At 35.1% G+C, this 17,783-nt stretch overlaps 1 protein-coding gene across 3 annotated transcripts; it reads left to right on the top strand.

Annotated features, from left to right (window-relative positions):
- Positions 1–520: 520 nt before the first annotated feature.
- On the top strand, positions 521–13,403 carry LOC115763959 (probable elongation factor 1-delta). 3 transcript variants are annotated; one of them, XM_030706755.1, is made up of 3 exons: positions 535–671; positions 8,128–8,208; positions 12,950–13,226. In XM_030706755.1, exons 1-3 carry the CDS (start codon positions 600–602, stop codon positions 13,184–13,186), a joined length of 390 nt encoding a protein of 129 aa, XP_030562615.1. In that variant the 5' UTR covers positions 535–599; the 3' UTR covers positions 13,187–13,226. The 3 variants fall into 3 exon arrangements, with proteins under 3 accessions (XP_030562617.1, XP_030562615.1, XP_030562616.1); XM_030706756.1 differs by lacking the exon at positions 535–671 and adding an exon at positions 2,463–2,651 and having other exon boundaries at positions 12,950–13,254; XM_030706757.1 differs by lacking the exon at positions 8,128–8,208 and having other exon boundaries at positions 521–671; positions 12,950–13,403.
- The last annotated feature ends 4,380 nt before the right edge of the window (positions 13,404–17,783 follow it).

The following is a 17,783-nucleotide window of genomic DNA, read 5'->3' on the forward strand; positions in this document are numbered from 1 at the left end:
AATACCAAAGATTAAGACTTCATATAAATGATCTGTAATCATTTATTTGACGAATGTAGGGAAGCATCTAAATTGTGTAATATTCCTGATCGGTACATACTATACAAGAGTCTCAGTACCATTTAAATAGTTTTAAAGTTTAGCTTTCAAATTATGTAGCGGTTAGCATCTCGTGAGTCGCAAAGAAAGCTAGATATCATAAATGTTGCCATCAAAATGCTAAACAAAAAGAATGTATTCATAAGACATTGTGCTCTTCTCGCAAAAATGTGTGAATTATATTTGCATTACACAAAGTGTAAATGCAAAGCGAATTTGTATAAATATAATTTTTTAAAACTTTAAAATTTAAATTATTAAATTATACATCGCATCAATCCGTTGATAAGCATATTTTTTATAAGCAAACGAGGGTTCCATAAAGGTTCACAACCACAAAATGAGTTTACATGTGTTCTGTTTTAGAGTTCCTACGGCCATGCTAATTCACATAAAATATTTCATTAGAGTACTCATGCAGTATTTTTTAAATGGCCAAGTTTCAATCAAATATTTTTACTGTAGATTATTGCATGCTCTAGTGACCCAAAATTATAGTTATGGATAAAGTTTGGATTGATAAAGCTCGCTACGACAATGCAGAAAAAATGTATTATGAATGGTTGTGTAACGTAAGTACATACATATGTAGAAAATGATATACACGCATTTGTTGTAGATATAAATAACATCACACGGTATCTGGTTGGATAATAAATCTGTCAATCATACATGCAGAGAAATGTTACCATTTGGTGTTTGTGTAAATTTTGTTTTGATACTAAAGCACAGTGGAATGACATACAAAAATGAAGAATACCTAAAGTAATATATAATTCTAGATCTAAAGAGCATTTCAAACGAGAAAGAAAGGCTATCTTCGGCACGCCGAAGATCTAATACCCTAGCAGACCCAACCTTTTCATAATGCTTATAGTGATTTACTCGTATCTAAGAAGCACAGGGAAAATAGTTAATGCCGAGTTTGGTCAAGTTATCTTGAAAAACAAAATGTTTTTTTTATTCAACAACTTAATTTTCGACCGATCGTTCCTATAGCATTTATATGATATAATGGTCCGATCCAGCTGTTTGTAACATACATATGTGCTGCGTGCAACAGAAAGAGGGATTTCTGCAAAGTTTCATAAAATAGCTTTAAGACAGAGAGACTAGTTCGCATAGAAACAGACAGACGGACATAGCTATATCGACTCGGCTGTTGATGCTGATCAAGATTATATATACATTATAGGATCGGAGATGTCTCCTTCTATGCGTTACACATTTTACGACAAAATCTGCAAGGGTATAAAAATTAAATGCTTATACAGGGTGATGGTCTCACAGGGTGCTTTGAACTCTTCTCCCAAATTTAATAATGGATTTTAAAATTAATATATATATATATATATACTCAATTATCAATGATTTTTCTACCCGCAAAGTATACATTTTCTTGGTCAGCACCAATAGCCGAGTCGATCTAACCATAACCGTTTGTATGAAAGAATGATGGCAAGGATCTCAGAATCGATAAGAGCTAGAGACTTAAAATTAAACTGGGGTCCACCTAGTTCCCGCGCATTACAAGCACTAATCATACAATGCATTGTGCAAGTGTACAAGTGGTACATTTTTGTTTCCGATACTCATTAACTTGCCCCGTTTGAGCAAATCTCATAAGTTTTAAAAGCTAGTCACCAAATTTGAAATGTAAGTTCTCGAATCGTGGTTATGGTTTAGAATTAACGAGTATATACCGATATCTTCGGCACCGAAGATTTAATTCTTTACTTAAGAATAGTGAAGCTCATAAATTCTGAGTTGCATAAAAATGTCTTTCAAAACTAAATACTTTGTCATACAATATATTACATTTCGACCAATCGTTCTCATGGCAGCTATGTATGTATGAATGTATGTATATGATGTAATGGTCCGATTTTGATAAGATTTTGCATATACATACATACATACGTAGGGAGCATGGTGAAACTTAAAAATGCCAAGGTTGTCGAGATATGTTGAAAAGCCAAAATATTTTTCATACGGCAACTTAATTTTATATGATAGAGGGGTCCGATCAGGCCTCTTCCGACATACATATATTATACCTACAACAAAAAGACAGTCCTAGGCCAAGTTTCAAAACTGAGAGATTAGTTCGCAAAAGACGAATAGATATGAGTATATCAACTCGGCTATTGATGGTGATCTAGAATATATAAACTTCATGGGGTCGGAGATGTCTCCTATGCGTGACACATTTCTGGCCTCCTCTTCAATGGTATACAATATAAAGAGAATTAGGAACATATTTACATCAACCGCGTTACATAAACAAGTAATAGAGCTCTAGTCTGAAGTACCCTCCTAATGCCCTGAACCATCATCTACTAACGCTTTACACTTATTTTAAGTTAACTGATGGGTAAGAGGATATACAATCATTACCAAAAAATCCCAAACAAAAGTCAGGGAGGTTAATCTAAACGGTGCTTTAAAAGTAAAAGGTTACGGTGCACAGTGAGGCGCCTTACTGAAGTTGGCGTAAATGACAGAAATTTGCAAATGGCAAAGCTATGGAAAATCATATTTTTACTAACGAGGTAAGTTGACTGATTCTTTACGAATCTACGTTGAGCAGGGTTGGTATTTTATCAAATATTTCGTGGATTGGAATTCTATCCAAATAAATAGAATGTTAGAAAATCTAAGGGTTAGATTAAAAGGCAATTGGCGAAGAAGGGAAACACTATGCTCCTTTAGTACACAAAAGAAGTTTTATGAGAATTTATAGCTGGAAGAACGAAGCTATGAGAAATAATGACAGCAAATTTGTAATTGAAGGAATACAAATTTGTAAGACAAGACATATTAGCACCATCAGCTAGGTTAAGATGCTAAAGAATAGTATAAAATTAGCTAATAAAAGAATTTAAAATAATAAAAATAAAAAAATCACCATTAGAATCATTACTGGCAGTATACCTACCAAGAATAAAAATTATGCGAAATTGCAGGCTTACGCCTCAAGTCTATTTTGGAACAAGAATGATACATTTTGTAACAGGTAGTTGACTATAGAGTATTTAGTTGCCACGTGCGGGAACTAAATGTAAAAAACTAATTAACCAAATGTTGTTATTTTGGGTAACTCAGGTGATAACTCCTTCTCTCTGATCTCGAACGTCCAGGTCGATTGTAAGAAACAGGTAGATCGTAGGTGCTTCAATCTTTTTCTACCCTGAACTCATTGAAAATGGGTAAAAGGGCATAACGTATTTGTGCAAATGTATGTACCAGGCAGAAAGAAGCATCTTCAATCCTGTGAAGCATATATATTTTTGATCAGCATCAATAGCCGAGTTGATATAGCCATGTCAGTCTGTCTGTCCTACCGTCTGTATGTATAAACGCAAGGATTTCAGAGCCTATAAGAGATAGAGAGTGAAATTTGGTATGTAGGTACTCCCACTCCTTGCGCGGTACGAGTTTGTTTCCGATAATCGATAACTTACTCCGTGTCCAAGCAACCGATATAAATATATACCGATATCATGTTTTTGGTCAATGTTGGTAGATAACAGCTAGAGTCACCAATCTTCATATCTTGATTCTAGAAGAGTATATGTATATATATATATATATCAAGTAACTTTTATTTTATAGCTATCGCCAACTCCCCGCTACCACCATAAAGCTATGAATCAAGTTAATAACTTAATTTGTATTGCCCACCAATTTAAGCCACAATTTTAATGCAATTGACTTTGAGAACACACAAATATTCTATAGCACATTAAGGTGTACTGTAGAAAATATCATTAAGATCGGTTAAGAAACACAACAGTTATTAAAGAAAATGTGTTTTGGCTGACCACTTGTTCTAGGCAGATAGGTCAAATTGAAAGAATTTCTGTAAATGCGCGACTTCTTTGAATTCTATCAGCAGAATTGCAATTGCGATTGAACTTTTTTCTGTGCTGCTACTTTAGTTGGTTTTTTTCTCATCGAGACTCAAATATTAGTATTGTTGTTGAGTAGAGATGGTGGCAAGAAGAGTGGCCTGTCGCGTGTTCGAGTTCTATTGAGCTCTCTATTTTGTTATAGCCTAAACACATAAAAAATGGTTAAAAGCAACTAAGTAGCAATAAATTAAATAGATAAATTAAATAAATAGGAAAAATTGCAAGAGTTTTTGTATACATCTTTCGTCTTTATTGAATTTTATCAGCAGCATGGCAATTGCGTTTGCATTGTTTTCAGTGCTGTTTTTTTTCTCATTACGTCGGATTAATTATTGTAATGCGGTCAGTTGCGAGCTTGAACCCTACCAAGGGGATTTTTTTGTTTGATTTGTTTTTATTACTACTAAAACAAGCGCGTATCGCGAGCTGCATTTGGTGTTGGAATAAGAGGGTCGTTAGCTCCCGACTAGAGCTTGTTTATTATTTTCAAATTATTTGTTATTATTTTGAAATCAATCCATTTTCATACAGATCCAATTTCGTTTATAGCTACTTCTTCTTGTAGAATGCGATGTTAGTTTGTTAATTTGGAAAATAATTACGTCAATTTTATTTATATAAATGGAAAGAGGGGATTGATTTGAAAAACATTAGTAGGGAGCTCGTTTCGTATATGATCTTATAGACGTTAATATTAAAATAATGAAGCATTTTAAAATTTCCTGACTTTAAACTATTAACTCTGAGTTCGATGATAGCTACCTCAGACTTGAAGTTTGTGTACTTCGCATGGGTTCTCATTTCTTGGGAACCAACAAACTTTTTTGGTTCCTCTAATTGCCTAATTTGCGATTCCATGGTAGCTGTATGCAGCTAAGTTGCATACGCAACACCATTTTGCCAGCATGTTGACTTGCCACTTGCGGGAATCAAATGAAGGAATTTTGGTTAGCTTAGGTGTTAACTTATACTAGCATACGTTAAAATAATGTTAATGTTGCGCGTCATAAGATTAGCGATCCTATTAACATTTTTAGTTAATGTTCAATATTATCTAAACCATTTGAACTATCGTCTTAAATTTGTTGTCCATTTGCCTGTCATCTTCTTAAAATAAAACAACTATGGCTTTTGTTACATTCAAGATACCATAATTAATTTTTAAGTAAAAGTACAAATAAAAGTAACGAAAATTTGGTCATCGGGATAGTGCCATCTGCGATAATTATATTTTTCCAAAATATTTAATCAACGATAGTGATTTTTATTCCTGATAATCACTTCGTGATATCGATGGGGAATTGAATTAAAGTTACTAATGTATTGTAGGGAAACAGTAAACCAAGCGTGTTTGATGCCTTCGATTAACTCAGATTTTGTTCTATATTGATTTTGCGACTCGTACACTTTTTATTATATTTTATGGGATTGCTTTGTTAAATTATGCTGATTAATCTGCTTTTCGCAGCCTGCAATGGTTCCACGCCGTAGGGTAATGTTATATCTGCAATAATTGTTATTTGTTCCTTTTTTTTTATTGGATCTCCTTGCCGATACATTACATGAGTATACTTTGATGACGAGTAGTTTAAGTTTAACTTGTATGGTTGCCACTAAAGAAACAGTTTTTTATTTGCCCTCCTTGAATTTAACTTGAAGACTAGGATGACAAGACTTCTTTTACTGATCGAAATAAGATTTTAAATATATGATTCTACTTTAACTAGTTGCCTTGCATAAACAGTTTTTTTACAATTCAAGAATCTCTTCTAAAGGTTATCTCAACATCCTCATGTGTCGTAGTCATCACCTCTTTATAGACTTAAATCTGTAAACGCCAAGCCATTTCTTTAGGATCGGAAGTGGAAGTAGTCGCAAAATCGATTGTATTTTGTTGGATACCACGAAATGACGCGAAACTGAATTGAGAGTGGAGTTAAACATCGCCTAAAAGACCCATTAATTCTTTACCTTCCCGATGGCACTTCTCGGAAACACAAATTATTTGATTTTAAGTATCAAAGAAAATGTCTCAGAAGAAAATTTAAAAGCTTATTGATTTTGTGACCTGCATCCCCTATTTGACTATGCAGAAGGCAAAGGGCTAGAGAATGAGAGTACAAAAGTAATCTGCAAAAAGCGAGCTCATATTAGAGAGCTTAAATAACGTCAATGTAGCCTTCCTGGCTAAAGTCTGCGTACTTTTTAGGCTAATAATCTTCATGTAAATAAATGTCAATATATGTTAAAGCGATACCCCAGGGCCTACTTAATTCGGTATTGTGACATATGCGCTGTGCATTAAAGTACGTTCTAGTTGTACCACAGCCATCGAATTATAAGGGTGCTTCGGTTTTGAAACTATTTTGCGCGACATACTTCCCCTTAAAGGTCAGTCTATCGATCAGATCAAGTCGGTATCTCCACCACATTCGCCTGAGTTGCGTAGCTACAATACAATTCCTGAACATTCACATTAAGAGCGTAACTTCCGACCGCATGGCCGCGGTCCGCCTTAGCGTACGCTTCGTATACGACTACAACAACATAACGCCCGCAACAATGTTGTCGTCTGCGTCCTATGCACTGTCCGGAATATGATCCGCTTGGATAGAGTGCTTTATTAGTGAGTATGGGCCACAGGGGCAGTTTCGTTTTATTTTGTCGCTAAATAAATAAATTATTTATAACCACCCACCTATTTAATCCACAATTCTGTTGTCTTTTTGATAATATACGACTATTTTTCGCACAATAAGACTTACTCGTGAAATTTCAAATTTCAAACACAGAAATTTTTAAAGAAAACGTGTGCCTATATTGGAATGCCACGTGTTTTGGCAATCTATATTTTTTGTATACATGTGATCAAATACACACAAATAGAATTGCAATTGCCATTGTATCGTATGCACTATTCTGTGTATGCTGCTATTTGAGTTCAGTTTTTTTTTCATCGGAATTGTATTTTTGGCATGGCTGTTAGGTATGAGGCGCTAGCAAGAATGAATGCTGTTGCGGGTATGACTCCTTTACTGGGTAGAAGCAATATTTTTTAAATTCTAAAGCAAACGAGTGCGTAGCTCGAGCTGAATTCGGTGTTGGTAGAAAAAGTTCACGGGTATTCCCTAGTCGGGCACTTCCAGCTAGAATACTCTTGTTGTATTTAGCTTTAATTTGATTTAAATAATAAACCAGAACGACTAATCTCTTTATGACATCGCAAAATTTAGAAGATCTAATAGAGTTAAACTTACACTGTTGTCCGTATCCTTTTTTAAAACCGTCAATTGTGAAGTTAATTCAAGGAGGTTGGTGGTTGTAAATCTACGCTTCACGAACGCACGCTGGGATGGTGAAATAATAGAGCTGCATAAATGTTGCAGTATAGATGTTACGATTCTCTTAAAAACATAAGGTATAGCGGAAAGTTTGAAAATACCTTTATTGTTTTCGGCATTCTTCTTGCTTGCCTGGGGCCCTATTTTCAGAATAATTATCGACCGACCACGATATGATTGTGCTGCCTCCTTTCCAAGCTCGTACGTTCTTTGATCAAAGATGCTTACTACCACAGCTTCATTTTTATGCGTGACCAGCTGAAATCCAGCGCATCCGAGGCACTGAACCACTATTATTGCTTTACTGCAGTTATCCCGCTCATCCAGGTGCTATGCAGTAGTATGCATATGTGTCTAAGTATGAATTTATTAAATCAACTAAATGTACATTTATAAGTAACATTAGTCAAAGCAATCGATACTCATTTCTCAATTATGTTCTGAACCCTCAAAAATAAGTAGAAAGGGTATAAATTCCTCATCTATGATAGCTAAGCTGATAGAGTTTGCTCACAATCATCGATAGTTTGCCCTTACTTACGGAATTAAGTATTTTGTTGTAAGAATGTTTGTAACGGCAGCCCGTTAATGGGTTCAGGGTATCTCCAAATGAGACACTCACAAATAGAGCTCTATTACTATTGCGAGCAAAACGTAGATAAGCAGTTCAATTGTATTTTTTAAATTAATTAATACCAAATTGAAAAATTTAACGCAATTGTATATTTCATATTCGTAATGTTTTTTAATTTATTCAATTAATATTTTTTAAGGTAACCAAGCCGAACAACTGCAGCTTTTTAGTGTCCGAAATTGCGAAAGCTAGAGAGCACATACAAACCTCATTGGAGAAGGTAATGTATTGGCATTAACGAGCTATTTATTATTCAATAAGTTAACGTAATTAGATTAAATTGATAAATTAAACACTACATAGAGTTGATTCTTATAGCTAGAGTCGGCGGACAGATTTAACGCCGTAGGAGACCTTTTCTGAGACTGCAAATGTTAAGGGTTAAAGGATGCTAAGTGTCTTTGTTATATCTCTTAGTCCGTTTATGTATTGACGGATATTTTCTATGCTCTAGACGATAGCTAACCTCTCTCTCTCTCTTTTATTTGCTGCGTATTTCGTTACACTTTCCTTTAATGTTTGAGATAACATATCAACAGGGCAGTTATTTTGGGAAAGAACTGTTTCGATCCCATAATTTGACGCTACGATCGTTAATTCAATCGGTTTCGTATAGTCTAAGTCTGAGCAGGGCGATTTCAAAGACGAAGATGCTTCTGAGCTGAATACGTTATTTAATCGTGAGAAGGGTCATATGGACGCAACACTGTCGAATAAGTAATTTCATCGGTACCCCCACAACATTACGATGTACGACTAGCAACAGGGACCTTCCACTAAAAGATTAAAAGCCTGGTGAGCTACCTGGTATACCTTTTGCCTCCTTTGCCCAGAATACGGCTCAGAAGTATTCACCCTTTTTCCTGCCTGCGACCGTGACCCTCAGAACCTTATACTGTCACAATCATTTAGTGTGTGACTGATACCACGAAATCGGTACTATCCGGCCAAAAATTGAGTTTAATTAAAAAATATATATTTCTGTCTATATTGAACGTGTTTTTTTTTTGTACCCACGTGGATCCTGTTTGTTTCTGATGAATAAAGTATTTCGGCGACCAGATACATGGGACATACTCTAATATAGGTCATACCAGAAATATATATAAAGTATCTTTGTCGTGTACGGATCGTCAAACCAAAAAGGTTTTTTCAGAAATCGTTTTCTAAATGAATTCAGGTGACTTTCCTCACTTTCCCCAAGGTAGTCATCTTGGTCCTTTGCTCTTTACACTTTTCATCCATGACCTTCCCTGATACTGTCTCACTATAGAGTTCTTCTTCTATACGCCGACATTGAAGCCTTTATGTCTTGATGTCAAAAGAACCTGTTACATTTAATCTGATTGATTTTTGTGCAAATGTATGTAACAGGCAGAAGACCCATAAAGTATACATATGCAAGATCATGTCCTTCTGTCTGTCCGTATGTATGAACGCAAGGATCTCAGAACCTATAATAGATAAAGACCTCAATGTCTAGATAAAGACTTTGGAATGTAAGTCCTCCTAGTGCCCGCGCAGTATTAGTTTGTTTCTCCTCATTTACAAGTAATGGATAAATAAAACGTAAGCCATAATTTTAATGCAATTTTATTTTTGAGAAAAATATTTAAAATGTTATCAAGATCGGTTACGAAACAAGAATATTAAAAAAACGTATGGTTTTATATATATTGGCAGGCTACATGAACGCGGCAGCTAACGCAAAGCACATTGCAATTGGGATAGTATTGTTTTTGTGTGCTGTGTGTATGTGCTGCTATTTTAATTGATAATTTGGTATTTATTTTATTCCTGCTAAAGCAAATGAGCTCTTAGCGCGATCTGCATTTGGTTTTGGTAGAAGAGAAAATTTATTTGCCTGCGACATAAATTTTTAACTGTATAAAGGCTTTTATTAACGATTGGTTCTACTCGTATCGGTGTCACATGTAACGGAACTGAAATTGTGTCCTAGTATAGCTACAGGAGTAATAAAAGAGTCTGTGTGATCGTAATAGTAGGCTGTTGAATTGCAGTCGTAGGCTGAAGGGTATTTGTCAAGGTCAAGTTACAAGGAGGAGGAGGACGAAGGAATAGTATTCCCAGAAGTCTCATCCAACAGCTTTCAGCTAATCATTTATTTTACGAAAACCAAAGATCAGACCCTCAAAGATAGTCTTGGTCTACCGCATAAACTCCCGCATTTCGCATTTCCCCCTACACGAGTCGCAACTGCAGTGCAAACCATAACCGGCCATTAAGTATTCACTCAAATTTCACATAGCCAAGAAGGTATACTTGATTGCCTTGCCATTATATGATTTTGGCAAGCGATTTAGAAGCAGAGAACTTTTGATCCATTATTGTTGTGGGTTTTTACTGTAACAACGCAGCCGAATGTAAGAAAAGTATTTAGTTAGAAATTATTAAGAGCTTACGCAACACAAACAAGCGGCGGAATATAGAAATAAATCAAAGTTTAAGTTTGAAAAAGGCGCGTGAAAAATTCAAAGATTATCGATTGCCCACGAGATATTGTACACCAAGAGAGGCTTACCCACAAAGCTAATGGCGCAAGCGCACAAACCAAAATGCACAAAACACAAATTTAGAAAATGACAAAGTTAATATATTTAAATATATAGGCCAAAAGCATGCACTAGCGATAAAACAAAAATAAACCGAGAAGGCAAAAAAATGTAATGCATATTTTTAAATGGTGTTTTAAGGTTTTACGGAGTGCACAAAAAACACGTCTGTTCGCTTCAAAGAGGAGATCGAAGAGCTCTTCCGGCTTCGGTGTCAAGTTTGTGTGTGCGCTGCACTGGTGGATACGCTGTGCGTGATTTTTTGTTTTTTATTATTGATTGAAGCGCTGACGCACTTTATCTTAACCTTTTTCTTTGATGCAATGTTATTGAGTTTTAAATGAGTTGTTGAGGAAGGTTGTGGGATTTTATATTTTTACAGTTTGGCTGGGTTTTCTTGCATAGTTGTGTTGATCCTCGTTAGACCGGTTAAGGAACAAGATCGGATCTAAAACTTAACACATTTGGTTCTTACAAATTGAATAGAGTCGACTTCTGTGTCCTGGATAGCGCTGAGCTTGCTGCTCCTGAAGGGTATCATATTACGTGTAGCTGCAACTAAGTTGCTGTCCGATATAACGCACTGCCAGCATAATGGGCCAAGTACATGAACTGCACAGTGTTATCTATCAAATTATTCACATTCAAATTTTACTTGCTATAACTTATATATATTTCTAACTTGATTCTCCTAATAATTTTTGGTTTTTCTAAATTTCTAAAGAATATCTGCTAAATATGGTCCCTCCCAACCCAAAAAGTAGCTTCATAGTTGCTTCGTTTCAAGCTGAGCTTACAGTCTATATGAGGAGTGCATTTTGTGGAGATAATATTTAATTGAGTGATGGCCTGTCAGATAATTGACAAAATGTCTTGAATCATTTCATTAAAAACTTCCAATTTCAAATCTTAGTAAGGAATCAACAGAACCTTAGCTTTTAGGATTCATTATAGAAATTGGATGTTAACATGGATTGGGTGGAAGCACCCACGGCAATCCACAGCTCTTATCCTGGCCAATTTCTTGCTAGCTCGTCGGCTACTTCGTTACCGAAGATACAGGCGTTATAAGGAACCAATCAAAGTATTATCGTGAGCTAGTGACGACAGTTTCAACAGTCTTCTACAAGTTTCAGGGTAATACTTTGTGAGGAAAGCCTGAATGGCCGTTTGGCTATCCGTAAAGATATAAACGATGGTGCTATTGACCTTCTTTCACGTTTATTAGAAAAAAAAAAAACAAAGGAGTGAATCTCAGATATATACGCAGACAAAACACCCATAGGAATTTAAATTCCAGTGCTAGGTTCAAGGTTCCCCCGTTCAGTTTTGAGTCCATCAATGAACTACTGTTGGCGTCCAAGGCCACTGCCTGTGATCGGAAATAGAAGTTTGAAATTTGGTATTTTTTCCAAAATATTGCATTTAATGCAATATTTCATGCATTTAGAAAGCACACGGATATAAAGTCTTATCTTGAATGTGACGCTCTGAAAAATGAAATTAAAAACTATAAGTTCATCAAACTAATGAGGTGATATTTTCACCAACCATCCTTCTAAAGTCAAACACTAGAATTTCCTTCTTAAGTTTGGTATAATATAATAAAATTGTTGCATTTGAGGAAAAGTGTTGATATAACAATAGCAAATCAATCAATACTTGTAAAACTACGGAGGCTTTGCCAAAACTATCGTAGCCTGCTTACCCCTCTCTAAATAGATCATCGCATAAACTTTTGCAGGGTAGACCACCATGCGGTGAGGTACAATTTTCCATTGAAGCAGATTCTGTAGGAGGCATGACGAAACTACAAGACTTATTGTTTGTGAATGTGAAGCCTGGATTAGTGGAAGATAAGGACTGCAGCGGCAAGATGCTTGCTCACTGCTTGCTCACCTTCATTAGGCGGTGGACTTGCTCTTGTTGTCACAGGTGGATTTGTGGCTCAATAAACTTTGTTAAGGTCAAAGAACCTCTTCCTCTCCTATGCTGTGCGAGTCTTTTTTTAATAAGGGGAATAATAATAAGAATATCCGAAGTCCATTGAAAATGGCTTAAAGGGGTATAATGTATGTAATGTATGTATCAAATGTATGTAACAGGCTAAAGAGTTCAATTAAAGAGAAAGAGGCAATTAATCTGCAGCTTTTGAAAACAGTTAACAAAAATTACAAAATAGCAACATATAACAAATAAAATTTGTTTGATGAAAACGATATATAAAATACCTTTCAATAACAAAAGTTGAATCAAGCTTAAAATATACATGCTTTTTAGAAAACTTTAAAGATTGATGTCAATTACTTTATGTACTTTAGAACACACATAGAAGACTTACAAGGATACTTCCAACTACAAAAATCATTATATTTTTAACCTTTTCAGATTGACGACATTACGATCGATGCTTCTTCAAGTTTGGAAATTTTAAGCAGAATTGCAATACTGGAAGCTGAAAATAAGGAAATAAGAAATCTTGTTTCGGGCTTTGCACAATCATATCATGATATTTTGCAGCGCCTTTCTTTTATCGAAAATTATCTCAATGTTTCTAGTAATAGACAAAATAATGATGTTAACTTTGGTGCCTTGAAAAGTAAAATGAAATATCCTGAAAAATAAATAAAGAACAATTTACAAAATATATAGAGCTAATGTGCCCCTATTGCCAAACCCAGTATTATACTTGTAATTAACCTGTCGGACGACCAAATTAATCGGAAAATAATAGAAACACAAATACATTAAATGGGAAGCATTAAAAATGGTATCAGTAGTTTTTGGAAAACTAAAACAAACAAATTCAGGGCATTGGCTTTATAAAAAAATCGGAAAAGTTGTCGACCTTGTTGAATGTACCAATATTGCATTATTCAACCAAGTTTAAATCTTAATAAAAATTGAATGCGAACATTTTTGGTAATACGGATTGGTAAATACGGATTTGGAAAAACCCCGTCTAGAGTGCATTTTATAAGATAGTCTTATATGAGGCTTAAAAACTTAACGCAATTTTTTTAAGTAAAATATTCATAGATTCAATTTTGAACTGGCACTGCAAAAGCTTCAATAAATCCGACAACAATTCAGCTTTGAATTTCCATTTTGGTATACATATATGGTATTTCATGCTACGGCTGTGGCAAACTTAACGTCTACAAGCCACAGTGCCAGATTTGATTGCGAGTATAGTCGGAAACCCGTTGTGCGGGAGCAACCACCAACAACAGGATTCCCAAAATCATAAATTCTTTCACCGTTAAGAATTTTCAGAATGTTGCCAGCTGTACCTTTTCATCTGTAGCCTGAGCCGCTGTCTGAGCCAACTACTGAAGTGCCTTTTCACTTTCATCTGTATAAAGAACGAATTCAAAATTAAAATTAATATTTTCATTAAAAGTCGTATATTTAATGAACTCGAGCAAAAAGTAGTAAGCGCATTACCAGATTGAAATCCTTTTGGGTCAAGGTAGAACGAGAACATAAATTACTGGATTCAACCATTTTAAATCATTCCACGGATTTACGCATCTATGTCGATTCTAGATTGGACAGATAAGCGAGCATAAGCTGTAATGCCTCGGTAATGAGGCAATATAATGATTTTCAAATTTTGCTCAGCTTAAGTCTGTGAAATATCGCTGATATGTTATTTAAGTAATAATAATAATAAAAGTCATATAAATAATAATAATAATTAAAGTAATATTTATAATAATCATAATAATAATGTTAATAAAAACAATAATAATAACTAAAAAAAAGTGATAATGACGGTAGAACAAGATTTTTTTTTCAATGTGTGGTTCAAGATTTTAAAATTTTTGCCACTGCTCAAAGTTGAAAATGGTTGATTAATCAGATCATATTTAGTTTGTATTTTCATTCATGATTAGTTCTTTTATCGGTAAAACAGTTTTAGCTCTTTATGTTCCTTACATATTGTATTTATTTTATATATTTATTTTTATTTATTAATTTTTATTTCTATCTTTTATTTATTGTACATCATAAGGCCCTAAGTAATTTAGATCTGATTTAAGCCCAGTTTTATTTCATAGTCTTACTATAATTAATGAATTGCCTTGGTCGTATACCAAGGTCAAGCTGATAAGGGCATGTTCATGTACTACGGATGGTTGCAAGTATGAGAAGTAATTCAACCATGGGACATATGGTCAATCGAAATGTAATCAACAAGTTCGATCTATGGTACCAAGTGTTTGTTGATGATGAGCGAAGAATTTTAATATTTTATATCATTTTAGAATAATAAGTAGCAAGGGTGAAAAAGATACCCTAATTAAAAGCAATAGTTTGTGACCGCTGCTGCCGATAATGCATCGACAGTAGACCTCAAATAAGACACTCTATTAGTATATAAGACCTAGGATTCGTAAGAATTAACCTGTATCTCCGGGAAAAATTGCATCGCTACTTGGGAATTATTTACCGAGCGTTATGAAAACAAACGGAAAATATTTTCCGAACAATTAAATCAGCTTATAAAGTTGCCAGTACTGAACAGTGATTCAGCAGAGCACATCAAAGCATTGATACAATTAATGAATCAATACATTTAATAAAATTGAAAACGGGCTTATCAGAAGAAGTTGATGTAATTTTTGCACTCATGATTCGCAAGTTTGATAGATAAACTTTGCAATCATAGGAAAATCATGTGAAAAGAACACAAGAAGTTCAAAAAATGTCCGACCGACACCGAAAGTCAATAAGGACTTTTCGGAAAATTGCCTAGTTTGGAAGGTAGCAGGGCATTATGCATTAAGCATAAGGGCAGAAGCCGCAAGAAAGGCACCATTATGTCTAAAGTGTTAAAAACGTTCAAGAGAAAGTTGTTAACACTTGTGTGGCGAAAAAGCAAGAGCTATTAACGACAGCAATTGTCTTGGTAAAGTCAGCTACTGGGGAATATGAAAAATTGCGGGCACTTATTAATAGTGGGCCGCAAACTACAATCATATCTGAGGAGACAGTCCAGATAGAAGAGGATGATAAAAAAGATGCAAAAAAATGTTATTGAAACAGCAAGAGAATTAAATGGAAGGTATACACTAACCATTTCCTTTAAGGAAGAACAAGACAGGTGAATCAAGACCAGAAGAGATGGCACGGTTTCTAAACTCAGAAAAAAAATACAGAAGAAATACACAGCTTAGGAAGAGTTATAGAAATTTCTTAAGAGTGTATGTGGACCAAGGAAATATGGTCGACTCCAACGCAAAAGAAACTAATATCGTGGATGCGACAAGGAAGCTAGATCAAGATTTCGGTAGGTAGACTTTAATATTCAAATACAGAAATTGAGGAGATTTATACACTGCTAAAAGTGTGAAGGGAATTGGCCTTCAGTCAGATCAGTGCCAGTGATAACACCTGTGAAACTTCATCTTTTAAACCAAACAGACCATCGAATTGTGTGTACAGATCTATAGTAGCATCCAAAACATGAGTAGAATTAGAAGGCAGAAGCAGTTGGCTCTTTAAGAACCTGCGTTATACGACAGCTAGGATCCACTGTGAAAAAACATCACCAGAATTAGTGAGCTTGAGCCAGATCAAGGAATACTATCAATCAGACCTGACTGTAGAACGGAAGACAAATTGTTAATTGCTTGTGAATTGGGAGGAACCATTATTCCCTCTTACAAAAGAGAGTTGAAAGAAATACTTAAAGTTACGTGGGATCCATTAACAGCCACTGAGATTAGTACTTCTGAGGAATTAAATAAGCTACTGAGTAATGTTCAAGAATTAAATGACCACCATGTTGAATTAAAAGACTTAACCTTTTACGCTTCGTTAATGATTGTATTAATTTTTAGACGTAATTATTATTGTATATCTGATAAGAAAAATAACTGCAACTAAAAAACTGCAGGCTCTCCGTAGAATGTTCACACAGGAACACTTGACACCCAGTCTCACTAGACCCACGGTAAAAACTTATATTGTACAACTGCAGGCAGTAGCATAAAAATAGATAGCGCACATCTGGTCGCTTAAGATTCTAAGAGTAACCTACGCTAAAAATATCATTTTAAAATAATAAGTAGCAAGGGTGCGAAAGATACCCTAATTAAAAGCAATAGCTTGTGACCGCTGCTGCCGATACTGCATCGACAGCAGACCCAAAATGAGAAACTCTATTAATATATAAGACCTAGGGCTCGTAAGAATAAACCAGTATCTTACAAGTAATCACAGTTAACAGATTAGTTCATTTGATGCAGCTACCTGCCGTTTGGTCTTCTGGGCCGCTCGTCTTTTTGTTTTGGCGCTTTGGCACAAGATTTTCTCCAATGGTTGCCAAGATGTTGGTTTCGCCTGCTAGTTTTTCAGGCTTCACGTTTAGAAGTGCAGCTGGTATGGCTAGTGGGACCTTTAGCTTGATCACTTTCAGCATGGATCTGTCGAACCATTTTGCGGTCTGGTACTCTGTTAGGCGAGCTGCTCTTGGCTGCACCGCTCGAAGGCCCAAATGAACGAGTGTGAAGGACCAAATGAACGAATCTGTTAACTGTGAGTACAGTACTTGTTAAATACTGACTTATTCTTACGAATCGTAGGTCTTATATACTAACCGATTGTCTTATTTTAGGCCTGCTGTCGATGCATTATCGGTAGCAGCGGTCATAAACTATGAATGTTAATTAGCCTTTTTTCTTACCCTTGCTAGGTCACTTTACAATCTTAAGTGACCACATATGTATTATTTATTTTTATGCAACTACCTGCAGTTTGGTACAATATGGTGTGATGTATTTTTACCGAGGGTCTAAGTGAGACTCGGTGTAACGTGTTAATGTGTGAACACCAATTTTTTAAATAAGTATATTTAGCTAAATAGATTCGGAAATGTTCATGGATTTTGTATCTAAATTTGCAAAATACATTTTGACGTTATATACCCCGGTACTTTGGAAAATAAGTCATTAACTGCTAATCGTGAAATGTTTTCTTTTCCAAGTTTCAATAAACACTTATTTATTATGCAATATTAATATGCACTAATTTTTCACGTCATTATTGCTAATCACTTCGTAGACTTCGGTCTTTATTTTGTGATCTTTGGTCTTAGAAATTGTACTCGGCCGAGAATTCTCCTGTTTAGTCGAATATTTCGTTGTGACCGTTATGTGTCTGTTCATAGTTAAGAATTCATTTATTGTTATGCGCGACTGTCGGCAAAATAATT

This window comes from Drosophila novamexicana, unplaced genomic scaffold, assembly GCF_003285875.2.
Source record: "Drosophila novamexicana strain 15010-1031.04,08,12 unplaced genomic scaffold, DnovRS2.1 tig00000796-arrow-arrow-pilon, whole genome shotgun sequence".
Classification (NCBI taxonomy): Eukaryota; Metazoa; Arthropoda; class Insecta; order Diptera; family Drosophilidae; genus Drosophila; species Drosophila novamexicana.